The sequence below is a fragment of the Polypterus senegalus genome, chromosome 5 (assembly GCF_016835505.1).
Source record: "Polypterus senegalus isolate Bchr_013 chromosome 5, ASM1683550v1, whole genome shotgun sequence".
In the NCBI taxonomy this organism is placed as follows: Eukaryota; Metazoa; Chordata; class Cladistia; order Polypteriformes; family Polypteridae; genus Polypterus; species Polypterus senegalus.
This window is the reverse complement of record NC_053158.1, coordinates 116,408,806-116,425,358: the sequence shown is the minus strand read 5'-3', so window position 1 is coordinate 116,425,358 and position 16,553 is coordinate 116,408,806. Positions and strand designations below refer to the sequence as shown.

General features: G+C 35.9%; 1 protein-coding gene across 1 annotated transcript in view; it reads right to left on the bottom strand.

Annotated features, from left to right (window-relative positions):
* Nucleotides 1-1,903: 1,903 nt before the first annotated feature.
* LOC120529892 (obscurin-like) overlaps nucleotides 1,904-16,553 on the bottom strand; it is a 177,068-nt gene continuing 162,418 nt past the window's right edge. The window contains exons 21-23 of the mRNA XM_039754109.1: nucleotides 12,707-12,782; nucleotides 5,801-5,950; nucleotides 1,904-3,040 (exon numbers count right to left, since the gene is read on the bottom strand). Of these exons, the coding sequence (XP_039610043.1) occupies nucleotides 2,863-3,040; nucleotides 5,801-5,950; nucleotides 12,707-12,782 (404 nt within the window). The 3' untranslated portion in view covers nucleotides 1,904-2,862. The remainder of the gene's footprint in view (nucleotides 3,041-5,800; nucleotides 5,951-12,706; nucleotides 12,783-16,553) is intronic.

Here is a 16,553-nt window from a genome sequence, read left to right as displayed (position 1 = left end):
CAAAAGATTTCTGGTCTCCAGAAGGTCACCTTCCCTTTTATCATTGCAGATCATTTTAAATACCTAGGGGTAAACATCACAAGTAAACATAAAGCTCTTTATCAACAAAATGTTGCTGTCTGTATGGAAAAAATTAAGAAAGTCTTACATAGATGGTCTACCCTACATCTAACTGTATCTGGAAGAATTAACATTGTTAAGATGAATATCTTTCCTAAGCTTCTCTTTCTATTTTAAAACATTTCAATATACACCAGTAAATCATTTTTTAAGAATTTAGATTACCATAACCTAATTTATTTGGAACTCAAAACATTCATGTAACCAAAGGGTGACCCTACATAGACCTAAAGAAGAAAGTGGCATGGCTCTAACTAACTTTCAATTTTATTACTGGGCAGCAAACATACAAACTATAAAAACCTGGACATGGACACAAATACTGTAGATGAACATACACAGGCTTGGTCCGCAACAGAAATTAAATCCTGCAGTACTTGTTTGTATTCCTTGATTTGTACCCCAATAAGTACAAGTCATTGCCAATATTTTAACAACCCAATAGTGGTTCACTCACTCAGAATATGGAACCAATGTAGGAAGCATTTTAAGACAGAGAAGCTTTTATCAGTGCCAACTCTGCACAATAACCACCTTTTTCCACCCTCTCAAACATACGCACTTTTTAATGTTTGGAAAACATTCAGGATTAAATCACTTAGAGATAAGTAAATAGACAAAGTCTTAGTATTCTATGAACAGTTACACTCTAAATTTAACTTTCCAGGAACACATTTCTTTCACTACCTTCAAATTAGAAACTTTGTCAAACAAAACCTACACAGTTTCCCTCACCTCCCACCTATTTCTATTCTGGAAGAAATATTGATCAGTCTTGAGGACTCAGACAACATTTCCATAATATATAAAAACATTTTAAAGTCCCTCCTTTTCAAAGACCCCAGAGTACAGTGAGAAAAGGGTCTCTCACTCAACATCTTAGAAAAGGAATGGAAGGCAAAAATGCACAGAATTTACTTGAACTCCATATGTGCAAAGCATACAATTATTCAACTTAAAATTATATATCGAGCACATCTGTCTCGTTTAAAATAGTACTAAATGTTTCCAGGGCAAGATCCAACCTCTGAACACTGTAAGTTCTGGCATCACTGGGTCACATGTTTTGGGCCTGCACCAAATTAACATAATTTTGGACACAAATCTTTAAGTGTCTTTCAGACAGCCTTGGTGTCACAATCCCTCCTAATCCACTAACACCTGTGTTTGGGGTACTTCCAAATGGGCTTAAAGTGGAGAAGGACAAACACGTTGTAACTGACTTTACTTCACTATTGGCACATAGAATTCTTCCAGTTGAGCAAAATAAGCCTAACTCACCTCTTTTAACTCAATGGGTAACTGATGTTATATATTATCTAAAACTGGAAAATATCTAATTCTCACTTAGAGGATGTGTACAAAACTTTTCAAAACCTGGCAGAATTTGATTAATAAAATTTTAGAATAAACATTTAAAACATTGAGGAAGTGGATTCTTACCTCTCCTTTTTAATTCTATTTATTTTTATTAATTTATTCATCAACATATTTTTACTATTATTAAAGTTTTATTCTGCTGACCTTGCTCTCTTTCTCATGGGTGGAGTTTGATTTGTTTCAAACCTAGTTTTGTTAAACTTGACCTGATTTTAATTAAATGTTAAAAAAAAAAAGGAGGTAAAATCAAAATCCTGCAACTGCTGTACCTTCCATAATCAGAGTTGAGAAAGCTGCAGTGCAGAAAAATGCGGAAATTGCCAAAAAGTAAAACAATGCATGCTGACTGCATAATCGGATATTTTCTGTTTTGCAAAAAATACACATTTGGGAAACCCTGAAGCAGATTTTGGGACCAGGTTTATTCAATAGCAGCAGTTATACAGCACTTTAAAAAGTTAAGGCAGAGAAGCTCAACTAAAGAGTCAAAAATCAGATTAAAAAGGTTGCAATTCAGCAAAAGCAATGAACAACAATGAGTGATAAAGGGATTTCTGAGACCTACTACTAAACTGGAGTCAATTTATAGTCTTAAACATGTTCCATGGGTAAATATGGCTGTACAAACATGCAATATTGGAACATCAAAACTCCATCGATCTATCCATCCATTTGGTAAACCTGACTTTTTTTATTGCAGAGTGTTAGGGAGCCAGGATTGCCCCTGTAGTATTAAATGCTACAGATATTGGTATTTTGAGGCATATTCCCAAACATATACCTATGCAACTTTGGAAATTAACCAAAACATCTGGAGAAGAAGCCACAGTGGGGATCATTCCAAGTTTAAAAAAACCTGGCACGCAACTGGGTATGGAATAAAAGCATCACTAATCACTGTTATTTTAAATAGGTTGCATTTTATAGGGGCAATATGAATGAGAATTTTCAACCTGTGTTTAACAGGTTAGATGCAAAATTGAAATGTTTTCAGTTCATGAGGATACATAATTTTTAGATGTCTAAATTCATGCAAATAATGGAAATTAACGATTATATGACTACTTTCCTTGACAAAACTACAAAGATTTATCTGAAAGCTTAAAATATTTTCAAAAAGCACTTTCCTCTAATAAACATCGGGCATAGCTAAATAATAATTAAATGTAGAACAAAATAAAAAAACAACAACAAAGAACTACTAATTATAAAATGGGGATTAATATTGAGCCACGGAATACGTAAGTGATGACTTCTTATTTCAGCCTCAAAACCAAAGAAGCAAGAAAATGTATTAGCAAATCATACTAAAAAAGTTTACTTTATGCCTCTGGTAAATGGTAAGGCATAACTGTGCCAGGTTTAATGAAACAATGTAACTTCCTGTTTGATACAAGTGTGGTGACGCCTTTTTTCCTTTTCTTGAATGTATTCATTAAGTTTTGCAGTTGAGAAGGAAATTATGGATTGACGTCTTTTAGAGTCCTGTACCCCTCTTATCCATGGCAGTTCTAGGCATTCTGCTGCAGATGGCCTTCCCCTGGTTTAAAAAAAGAAGAAGCACAGCCTGGTCAAGCAAACAGAAGAAAAACAAAAACCCTTGTCAATGTACATGTGAATTACGTTCACTTTCTGAGTCAAACTGTTGACTTTATTCTCAGACGTTGGCATCAACATTGAATGTCTGTCCTTTTTTTTTGAATTTCCACAAGCTTAATTATTTTATAACCAGACTCTGCTGAGCCTATCTGATTAGATTTAATTCTGGTGGAAACTTTCAGGTTTAACACCACTCATCTTTTCAGCTCTTTCATGCAAGTGATAAAAGTTTGAAAAGAAAAGCATCACTGACTTGGATAAACTTTATCGAGGCAGCCCATAAATAGATTTGACAAGAAAAAATGGAATGTGTTAGGCAGTGACAGAACTGGCAGCAATTTTTACTGATAACAGGAGGCAATGTTGTGCTGGAAAATTATTTGAAATAGTTCATGTGACCATATAACATAACATTTTCAAATCCAAAGAATCCAGCTCACAGTATTGTGAGACTGAAGTCTATCCCAGTAGTACTGGGTGCACTTTAAGACCAAATTACAATCCCCACTAAACGTAACATCTGTGTATCTGGGAGTTTGTGAATATAACCGATGTGCCCAGAGGAAAACTTTGATATCCATGGGTGGAAACTGCAAATTTCACACAGACTAACCAGGCATAGTACTGAGGGCATTAAATCCTTGAAGCAAAAGTACTAATCTAGATTTAAAGCTAATATAATGTTTCAGCTAGTACTATGAACAAAACTTGATCAGTCTCTTGATACACTATTAGGCAATTTGTAAAGACTCTATATAAGTACTGTAAAAGTATGAACGTAGTGATGGCAGGTACTTGTTTTCATTTAATTTTTTAAATAAATACGAACTGTTTCTAGTCAAAATGCACTTTGTTGTATTCCTGGCCAAACACATCCTGTCACCAGCAAACTAGAACCCTTCAGATTACAAGGAAGTTCTCTCAGCTCCATGTCCATGGGTACTATAGATGGAGTAGTGGTTCTGAGGCTAGGGATCAAATCTCATAAATGCCAAAAATGATTCCACTCCTTTGGGCTCTTGAGCAAGGAAGGCCCTTAACCTGCAACTGCTTCATCCTGGGTATGACGTTAACCTGCATCCATCCCTGCAAGGAGGTTCTCCAACTTGCAGGAAGAACTCTGGGGTTGCAGCCACTGTAAAAAACCCCACACTCTTCCAGTCCATTCGAGCTAGTGGGGTGCTGAGGTGATGCATGGCTACACTTGGGTCCTAATTTGGGATCTGGGGGTGGTTTGTCTTGTTGAGGATGCAGCAATGTACTGTAGCAGTGCATGCTCCCAACCCCTCTCTCTCTTTCATGAATACTTCTGCAGTTGGAATGCTGTCTAATCTTCTTCACCAAGAGATGGGTTTTTTGGATGCTGTGTATGTGAATCTTCAAGTTTGTGTTGGGGAACAGGAACCTACTGCAATCATTGTCTTTTTCTTTCTGATCACTCTTTGCTTTATATTCACTAATCTATCATCATCTGATGATAGAGTAAAAAAAAGATTTAAAAATATTTATTAATGTTTTCAGAGTCATATTAAAAAAAAATCTGATGGAGTAAAAAACTGAGGCTCTGTGGTTGCCAACAATAGTTCAGCCTCATGCAAACAGAAGCATTAGGCTATGCACCTTTGGAATTGGTGCAAATTGTGACTGCCATAAAATGAGACAAACCTCTGTATAGATCTGCTGAGAAATGACCACTATGTGTATGTGAAAAAGACTTGAGACAAAGAAATTCACTGAGATGTAATCTTGTAAATAAAAATGTCAAAAAAAGAGCAAAAGAGTTGCAAACTAAACAGGAATGTTCTTTAAATGGCAGGCAATGATTACTTCTCCAAATTAATTCCCATGTTTCTGCACTTTAACTAAAAACATGAGGTTCATAAACATTTTCATGAATTAATCTGATCAGCACAATTCTGCCCAATATTCGTCGCAAGGAGTTTGTGGATTTCTTTAGTAAAAGATTCAACTGCTAACACTGTAAACTGAGTAGTTGGCTTCCAGAAAATCTCCAGGAGATCTTTCACTTGCCATGTTCCATCCATCCATTTTCCAACCCGTTGAATCTGAACACAGGGTCATGGGGCCTGCTGGAGCCAATTCTAGCCAACACAGGGGGCCAACCCACCTCAGGACACACAAACCCACACACCAAGCACACACTAGGGACAAGTTAGAATCGCCATTCCACCTAACCTGCATGTCTTTGGACTGTGGGAGGAAACCGGATTACCCAGAGGAAACCCACGCAGACACGGGTCTCCTTAACTGCGAGGTAGCAGCGCTACCACTGCGCCACCGTGTCGCTCACTTGCCATGTTACCAAATTTAACATGCATTTGTTCCAGTTGATAAAACGAACATGTCTAAAAGTAGACTAAAAGTAGTATATGGAAAAACTTTATTCTTATGGTCCATCAAATTGCTAACAGTAAGAGCCAATCAGAATGGTCCATACCTGCAAATATCAGAAATTCCCCACTTAAACTGTGGTTTAACTTTATTTTTAAACACTGGAGTGTGCTCTTTACTCTCTATAATGTTAGTGATTTACAGATAGCCTCTTTTAATGAACCTCCAATACTAGATGCTGAAGATGATCACAGTTTAGACCTGTAAAGTGCAGATTGGAATGTGTGCAGTGCTGTTCTTTATTGACTTTTGTGACCTAAAAATGATTTGAAAAGAATAAAAAACTCACCAAGGTTTATGATTTAGGGTATTTTTTAAAAATGTTACTGCTCCTTCTGTGAGACCTGGATAGCATCTTCCAAACTTAACTTTTCCTTTTTTTATATTCTTCTCCTTCTCACAGTCAATGTCTGAGGCAAATGGACAGTCTGCACTTAGCCTGCAGATTTAAAAATATTTATTAATGTTTTCAGAGTCATATTAGAAAGCATGAGTTACACAAAGGCTCCAGTGAGTTAATAGAAGTCTATTTATGCATGCTACTCTCCATTTTTAAAAAGAAGAAGCAGAAACCACTTTTAAAGTGGATTCTAGTCCAACAGATAATCACCAATCAACTTAACATTCACATGGAAAAGAGTGGACTCAAAGAGAATTACACACAAACATGAGGAGAACATGTAAAGTCGACAAGGACAGCATAATGACTGTCCTGTATTTACAGCCATGTAACAAGACATTAGTAACACATGAGTATGGTATACTAAAATAACTTCATTTTGGTTCTTTAAGTAAGATAAATTTTGCTTCTTGCTATTGTATACTTCAAAGGCATTTGAATAAGACCACATGAAGCTCTCATACTCACAAGTAATTTTATCAGTGTGTCATAAGCTCTTAATGGTTGATGTTTTTTGTTTATAAGGCCAAATAAGCCTTTGGTAATGTCTAATTTCATAACTGCATATGACTCATTGATGTATTATAGGTACTACCTAATCTAAAGTGCTACCTGTTATGGCAATGATAGGTAGTATTTTTCATTAGATTTTTTATGAGATGTGATGAAGTGTTGTGTATAAAAGTATTGTTTATTTTGGGATTTTAGTACCAGAATAATTCAATTTTGGACTTTAATTTAATCTAGAAATGTTCATGGAAAAATTAAATAATTTTATAACATTCTGCCATGATACTATTTTTTTTTGTTACAGGCACTACCTTTTTGAGCAGTTGGAGCAGTTGAACTTGCTATGGAAATCTTCCAAAATGTTCTAAGAATATGACAGTAAAAGGTTGGTGGATACATTTATAGGATATCTGTGATCAAAATAATAACAGCGGTGATTTGCGATTCTTCCAACAAAAAAACTTTTCCTGGTTAATGAACTTGCTTTTCATATTAAGATTGATTTTCGATTAATATTTTAAACATGAAACAAATTTATTTAGACTTTTCGTAACATTGGTTTAAATTTTTAATTACACCTCATTGCCTAATCTTTTTTATTAGAAAAATCCCACTGTCTTTTTTTGAGGCAGTACAGTATATATATATTTTCAGCTAGATGCTAGACCTGGGCCAAAACGTGGACTTGCACTCATCATTTAAAGTGTTTGGAAAGGACAGCTCAGAGAGGGGTTAGAGAACAGGTTTTATGTCTCCTATACTTGTAAAGGTTTTCTCCCTAGCATTCTTTCAAAAGAATACACCCAGGCTTGTCACGGGCACATTGGTGATCTTAGATCAATTGTTTACTGGGCCTTAGGGGAATGGCATTTAACTGACAAATGAACTGGTATACACAACAACTTTTACAATAATGAAACTTCAGATGGTTTGCATTAATTACTTGTGGATACAGTACCAGATCAGCATCTGGTTGATTCTGTAATCTTTATCAGCTCAGAACAGTGATTTTCCAGTTGGGAAGTACCATGTCTTGCATTGTAAACTATTACTGCGATGATATATTTACAGGTCTGTCAGTTCTAACAAAAACATTATTATGGCCTGAAAACAGTTAGTTGTTTACTGAACATGGTATGGACGTTACACAGTAAACAGAGACATCTACAGAAACAACATATATCATATATATTCACCATGGTCTCTGTTTATTTGAAGAGTTAAAAGCTTGAGTGTCATATGAATACAGCTCTGTAGCCATATTTCACCCATCATGCTACTTTGGAACTTAACTTGGCTATGGCAGCAGTTCAGTGGAGGCAGGTGTAGAAGAAGAGGATATTGCATTTATATAATGCTTTACATAGAGAAGGGGCAGCATCCACCTGGGTGATGCGACACCTGCCATTTTGCACCAGTATGCTCAGCAGTTAGGCAAAATAGACAGGTTGACAAAAAAACCATAGCAGTTCATTCTGAGGTTATACATAGCTTAGGTTAAATCTTAATTTATGATATTGGAATATTCTTAAACCTGAAACAACAGCCATTTACATTTCTAAGGAATACACCTTTCTAATTATACACACTTAGAATCAATTTAAACATTCTTATAGTCCATAAAGATCTTACATTCTTCACAGGATCTTCTGATAGTATCAGAGGTCAGCCTTTCCTCGTAAATGATAAAAGTTAGTCCCTTAATGCTGTGCACACAGCCCAACTCCTTTTCTGCATAAATCAGGAACAAATCATATAGCTCTCTGCAGCATGATCAACTCAAAACACAGTCCTTGATATCTGTGAGTTAAATAATAATGTTTTCTCTTCCTCAGAATGTTAAAGGCCTGAATCATGCATTAAAGAGAAAGAAAGTTTTCTCTCACTTAACAAGTCTAAAAGCTAAAATAGTATTTTTACAGGAGACACACTTACTAAGCAAGGATCAGTTCTGGCTTTAAAAAGACTGGACTGGCCAAATGTTCCATTACAGCTTCACATAGAAAACTAGAGGTGTGGAAATTCATACATGAACAGTCTCATGTAATATCTGATCCTGAAGGGAGATATGTTATTGTCATGGGCAATTTATTTAACTGTAAAGTGATTTTGATAATTGTTTATACACCCAATGTTGATGATAGGGAATTCATGCAAAATGTATTTGCATCCATTCCCAATCATAAAATTATAATGGCTGGGGACTTTTAAATCCACTCTTAGACAGGTCTCCTGTCACAGGGGGGATGGCATCTAACACTGCAAAGACAATTACACAGTTTTTAACTGACCACAACTTATCAGACCCCTGGAGGTTTCTAAACCCAAACTCAAGAACATATTCCTTCTACTCACCAGTGCATCATTGCTACTCAAGAATTGATTATTTCTTTATAGATAATAATTTCTTGCCGATGATTAAATCTTGCAAGTACGATGCTATTGTTATTTCCGATCATGCCCCTCTGATTTTGGAGTTGAAATCATTATGCCCTACATATTCATCTCGCAGTTGGCATCTTAACCCACATCTATTAGCGGACGAGAACTGTACAGAATTTATATCAAAACAAATGAGTTTTCTTTCTAGAGACAAATACATCCTCAGAGGTCTCTCCAGGAATACTCTGGGAAACTCTAAAGGCCTTCTTAAGAGGACAGATTATTTCATATATTTCCCACAGAAATATATTAGAAACCAAGAAGTTATCAAAGCTAACCAGCGAAATTACTAGAATAGATCAAGAACATTCAGAGCTCAACCTCTTAACAACCAAAGAAACTGAACAACTCATTTGTAAATCAAGACATCATTACTATGAAAATGGAAAGAAAACTAATAAGCTCTTAGCTCAACAAATCCACAAGCAAGAAATTCGCAATGCAATCCCAGCAATCACCAACACGAATTGTGATAAAATCATTGACCATAAAAATATAATGCACACATTTAGGGATTACTATAAATCCTTATATTCTACTGAGTTTAAAGAAGACAACACACAATCTAATGCAGTTCTGGATGCATTACAGATACCACAAATAGATACTCTTAGTGCAGAGGAATTGGATAAACCTCTGGTGCTATCAGAATTGCTAGATGCTATAAAGTCACTTCAGAGCAGCAGGCCCTGATGGCTACCCTGTCGTATTTTATAAGAAATTCTCCACTCAGCTAGCTCCCCTCTTATTAGCAACATTTACAGAAGCTAGAGACAATCAAATTCTACCTGAAACTTTTCACCAAGCATTAATCACCATCTTTCCTAAACAAAATAAGGATTTATTACTATGTGCATCATACAGACCAAATTCACTTCTGAATAATGATGTTAACATACTCTCCAAAGTCCTAGCTAGAAGGATTGAGAAAGTGCTGCCTTTGGTAATATCACAAGATCAAACTGGATTTATTAAAGGTCGACACTTAGCTTCCAATCTTCGACGCCTGTTTAATGTAATATATTCACCTGCAAAGTCAAACACTCAAGAGATATTATTAAGGTTGGATGGAGAAAAAACATTTGATATGATTAAATGGAACTACCTTTTTAACTACTTTAGAGAAATTTGGGTTTGGCCTGAAAATTTGAGCATGGATCAAACTACTGTACACCAATCCAGAAGCTTCAGTTTGTATTAACATTAATTCAGACCACTTTAAACTAGAACGTGGCACCAGACAAGCTTGCCATTGAACCACTGCCAGTTCACTGTCGAAATGCTTATCAGATATAGTGGATTATCAGAGAAAGACTTGAACAGAAAATTTCTCTATATGCAGATGATATGGTACTGTATATATCAGATCCACAAAATACTGTGCCTGCAGTCCTAACAGCAGTTACAGAATTTCAAAATATTTCTGGTCTCACAATTAATTTGAATAAAAGTGTGCTCTTTCCAGTGAATTCTCAAGCACACAATATTAGATTGGACTCCTTCCTTTTTATCATGGCAGATCAGTTTAAATACCTAGGGGTAAATATCACAAGTAAACATAAAGCTCTTTATCAACAAAATGTTGCCGTCTGTATGGAAAAAATTAAGAAAGACTTATATAGATGGTCTACCCTTCATCTCACTCTAGCCGGAAAAATTAATGTTGTTAAGATGAATATCCTTCCTAAGCTTCTCTTTTTATTTCAAAACATTCCAATATACATCAATAAATATTTTTTAAGCAATTAGATTCAACCATAACCTCATTTATCTGGAACTGAAAACATCCACGTATCCAAAGAGTGACAATACAAACACCTAAGGCAGAAGGTGGCATGGCTCAACCAAATTTTCAGTTCAGTTTGGGCAGCAAACATACAAGCTATAAAAACCTGGAAACAAATAGATGAACATGCACAGGCCTGGTGCGCAATAGAAATAAAATCCTGCAGCACTTCTTTATATTCCCTGTTTTGTGTCCCTATAAATGGAAGTTATCGCCAATATACTAATAACCCAATTGTGCTTCACTCACTCAGAATATGGAACCAATGTAGAAAGCATTTTAAGATGGAGAATCTCTTATCTGTGGCACCTCTGCATGAAAACTACCTTTCTCAACCCTCAGAAACATATACAGTTTTTAATATCTGGAAAACATTCGGGATTAAATTACTTAGAGATCTTTATATAGACAACATCTTTACATCCTATGAGCAATTACATTCCAAATTTAACTTTCCAGCAACACATTTCTTTCACTATCTTCAAATTAGAAATTTTGTTAAACAGAACCTGCCCGATTTTCTTCATCTCCCAACCTCCTCTATGCTGGAAAAAATATTGCTCAGTTTTGAGGACTCAGACGGCATTTCTGCAATATAAAATTATTTTACAGTCCCTCCCTTTCAAAGATCCAAGAGGACAATGGGAAAAGGATCTCTCACTCAACATATCAGAAAAGGAGTAGAAGGTAGCAATGCAGAAAATTCACTTGAGCTCCATATGCACAAAGCATACAATTATTCAACTCAAAATTATATATTGAGCACATCTGTCTTGCTTAAAACTGTACAAAATCTTTCCAGGGCAAGATCCAACCTGCAAATGCTGCAATCAAGTCCCAGCCTTACTGGGTCACATGCTTTAGGCCTGCACCAAATGAACACCATTCTGGACAAAACTTTTTAAGTGCCTTTCAGATAGCCTTGGTGTCACAATCCCTCCTAACCCATTAGCAGTTGTGTTTGGTGTTCTTCCAGATGGGCTTAAAGTTGAGAAGAATAAACGAACTGTGATCGCCTTTGCTACACTATTGGCACACAGACTTATTTTGCTAAACTGGAAGAATCCTAATTCCCCTCTTTTAAGTCAGTGGGTAACTGATGTTATATATTATTTGATATTGGAAAAAAATCTAATTCTCACTTAGAGGATCTGTGGAGAACTTTTTCAAAACCTGGCAGGATCTAATCAATAACATTTTAGATTAAGCTCTTAAAGCCCTGAGGAAGCAGATTCTCTTCTCGTTTCTTTTTCTTCTCCAGTAAGCTTTATCCGCTTATTAAACTCATCAATTTATTTATTTTTACTAGCTTTAAGTTTTACTCCTTTGCTTATGCTCTCTTTCTCAGGGGTGGGGGGTTGATTTGTTTTCAATACTATTTTTTGTAAAAATTGATCTATTTGTATGGAGTGAATACAATAAAATCAATAAAATTAAAAAAAAAGAAAAAAGAAATTGTGTGGGACCACATTGAGAGCATAAAACAAAAGTTAAATAAACAAAAAACTCTAGCAAATCATATCAGATGCTTGTAAAATGTTATGACACAGTAGGTGTATTTGAGATAATTACTGAGCAGTAGAACAAAATGAGCTGCTTCACTTTTGCCTTCAGGGGTGGGCCACACAAAATACTGGTTTGTTTTGAGAAAATATGACATTCTTATTAATTTTTAGTGATGTTACAGTTTATTTTTTATAGATTTGGGGTTCAGATATAATGATTGTCAAGTGACTATCCTAACCCTCATTTGAACAAATGGTTTAGAAACTAAATGTGGGATTTGCAAAGAAAATGGTTCCTGTTTAACATCAGAAAAAATGTAATTTATGGTTTAGCAAACAATAAACTTAATCATAGATTCTTAAAACAATAACTAGTTTGTTTAGTTTCTACATTTGTGCTCAGCCTAAAAATGTACATGCATAAAACCTAATCACTGAAATGTGGGTGAGGATCTTTGCCTGAGTTCTCATTGACAGCACTCCAGTTTAAATGTCAGCACTGATGGGTACTGGTGAACAGCATACACTAAATGAATCTTCAGTCAAACTCACATTTCAAAAGCCAGAAACCCCACACTCCAGACATCTGTTACTGGTTCAACTGCATTTCCCTCCAAGATTTCAGGAGCTGTAGAAACATTACAAATATATGCACTTATACTCATACAAAAATGATAGGTATCTGGATACAAAACTCAATTACTGTTGATGATTGTATTTTAAACCTCATTTGTATGCACTGTGTACAGAGATAGATAGATAGATAGATAGATAGATAGATAGATAGATAGATAGATACTTTATTAATCCCAAGGGGAAATTCACATAATCCAGCAGCAGTATACTGATACAAAGAAACAATATTAAATTAAATAGTAATAAAAATGAAAAAAAAAATAAAATAAAATAAAATTAATGTTAGCATGAGTGTAAATGATTAAAGCGTCCTTACATCATTAAATTAAAATTAATTTCTTTATGTTCATGTACATTTTATATGTACGCAGTTACTTTGTCTGCTGCACTTTCAAATAGCTGCTGTACTTAAAAAAAGAGTTTATTTTTGTGTTCCTGGTACCTGATTCCTACACTAAGACAAAAAGAGATAAAGAAACTATTTTATTGATCCTGAGGGAAAATTAATTACAATAAAGCTACCTGATGCCTAAACTGATTGGAGATGGGAGATAAGACTGCTTAGTGCTTCTATTTGTGGATGTCTCATGAGAAGACAAAATAATGCAGTATTGGTTTACCTTATCATAGTTTCCATAATATGGCAAACGATAAAATTGCATTTTGCAAATATATTTTACTATGAAGGCAATGCATCAAAGGTACACTAACTTATGCAGTACAGTATTTGTCAACCTGTTTGTTGAGAATTTTTCAGTCAGTCACACAAATGGCACTCTTTAGGCATTGTAACATCATAAACAAACATTACTCCAGCCTTGTAAATGACCTACTTTGGTTAGAATGGTAGAACTGTGGTCTAATTACACACTATATCTGTGTAAGAAGAATAATAGGAGAGTAAATTAATACAGCAAAAACTGTAAAGATGAGTTTACCTGCACTGCAGAGTGCCCTCACTATATGTAACTATACAAAACAAACTATATCGACAATGTTCTCTTAAGTTATGAAATAATCCATTCAGATATAACTAGTATTGAATGAGACAGCTGGGAGATCTGTCTTGAAAATGGCAACTATTTAGGAATCTTCAGGCCCGGCTACAGTATTTGATCTGCATGTATAGAAAGTGGTCAATGTAGTGTTTACCTTTACAGTACATATACTGTAGAGGCCTTTGCTTTGGATAGATAAAAGACAACATCTGCTGTCTATGTCTAAAATAATGCCTCTAAGTCCTCTGGAGATGGACATACAATCATTGAAGATCCCACTGAAACACTGTCAGATAATTGTACTGTCCTGTACGCTTCCTCAGCTGCTTGTTTACAGCGCAAAATAAAGTATTTAAAAGAAAGTTAAATACTGTCATGGATAATAGGATATAAGTATTAAACATTTGCGAGAAAAATCCATAATGCATAATGCTTTGCAGAAATGCAATATATGGTTTTTATTAATCAATAAACTTCATAGAAAGTGCAGTAAACAGAAAAAAATAAATCAATATTGGTGTGATCACCATTTGCCTTACAAACAAGAACAATTCCCGTAGGTACATTAGCATTCAATTTTTAAAAGGTACGTTGTGGTAGGTCGTTTCAAGTCTACAAAAACTTGCCACAGTTCCTCTGCAGAGACTGGTTATCTTAATTGCTTCTGTCTCTGCAAGTAATACCAGAATGGCTTGAGATAAGGTTCTTTTGGAACCATACCATCTGTTGTAGGATTATTATTGCAGATACTTTTTAATGCTTTTCTCCATGTGTACAGGGTCATTGTCATGCTTCAGAATGAAGTGTGGACCAAAAAGATGTCTCCCTGATGGTACTGAATTATGGATACGAATCTGTACCTCTTAATATTGAGGTGGGTGATCTATTTTGATGAAATTGCCAACTCAGTTTATAGAACTTGAGCTTTAAACCTGCAGGGAACCTCCATTGTCCTTCACTGTTGCCTGCAAATATTTATCCATGTGCCATTCTCCAACCCTGTGGTAGAGAAACTAACTTATATTAGAGACAAACATTTCAAACTTTGACTCATCAGTCCACAGCACCAACAGCAATTTTTCTGCAAACCAGATCTTGTGTTTTGATGTGGAGATGAGTCGTTTGGCTTTATTTCCACCTCCAAGGAATTAATCTTTGGTTGCAACTCTCCCAAGGCCACTTTTGATAAGATTTCTCTGTACTGGAAATGGCTGTACCAGAGCTCAGCATTCTGAGTTTATATCAGTGCTGGACATCTTATTTAAAAGGGAAGTAGGCACGACATATTACTTGTTTTCTGCACTTAAGTTTTCATGGCCAACCACTGCATTTCTGGGCCTCAGCCTTTCCCATTTGTTTGCACTTCTCAATTACATCTTGGACAGAACATCTGGAAACCCTTGTCTGACATGAAAATTATGCTTGGGAAAGATCTTAATGATGTAGGATGACACACATCTTGTGTCTTGTTGTAATGCTCACTTTTGACAAGATGTACGATTTGCAGATTAAACATCTACTGCAACCTCACCTGTTTAGTATGGTTGTCTCTTGCTTGTTGTTTTCCCCTCTAGATCAGACCTGGACATTTTACGGCCCACGGGCCACATCCGGCCCACTGAGTACCTTTGACCGGCCCACGTGAGTTCGTATTAAAAGTGTAGCAACATCTATTACTTTGTGATAATACAGTTACATGGCTTTTATTTTGAATGCCACTATTGTTTTTCATAATTACCAGTGCGCTTATGCACTTCAGCGAATGTGTTGAACAGCTTCCAAGAAATTAGCTCTTAGCCAGCTAACGTTAAAAAAAGAAAAATTGACGCAGAATGTAGCGTTTTTAACAAGGCATGGACTTCTAAATATTTATTTGCTGAAATCAAAGGTAAAGCTGTGTGTTTAGTGTGTGGACAACATAGCCTATAGCGGTGTTTAAGGAATACAATTTGAATCGCCATTACGAAAAAAATATACGAATTTCAGTGATGCAGAGCGGGCATGAGCATCGGAAGATTTGCTAGCTAAACTACAAAAGCAACAAGGATTTTTTTACAAAGCTCCACTCATCCAGGGATGCAGCGGTCATGACCAGCTTTGTAATATCCCACAAAATTGCAACATACAATAAGCCATTCTCTGATGGGAGTTTATCAAAGACTGTTTGGTGGAGTCTTCAGCGCTAATATGCCCTGAGAAAAAAGTTGAGTTTGCAAATGCGTCTCTCTTGGCGCACCGTAACGAGGCGGGTCGAGAACATTCCGGGGAATTTGGAGCTTCAACTGCAAAAGAAAACGGACAATTTTGTCTTGTTTTCCTTGGCTCTGGACGAGAGCTGTGACGTCCGTGATACAACCCAGTTACTTATCTTTGTACGTGGATTAACTAAAGACTTTGAGATGACGGAGGAGCTGGCCGCTATGCGGCCAATGAAAGGGACTACAACGGGGAGTGATTTGTTCACAGAGGTAAATGCATCCATGGACACGCTGGGATTAAAATGGGACAAACTGGTAGGTGTTACAACCGACGGCTGTCCAAATCTGACGGGGAAAAAGGCGGATGCAAGATAAAGTGACTGAAATTAACCCAGAACAGAAATTGATATTTTTGCATTGTATCATTCATCAGGAGGTGTTGTGCAAGTCAGTGCTAAAAATTAGCCATGTTGTTGTTGTTGTAACTAAAATATTTAATTTCATCAGGGCAAGAGCACTGAATCACAGACAGTTTGTTTCACTGTTAGAGGAGCATGAAAGTGAACA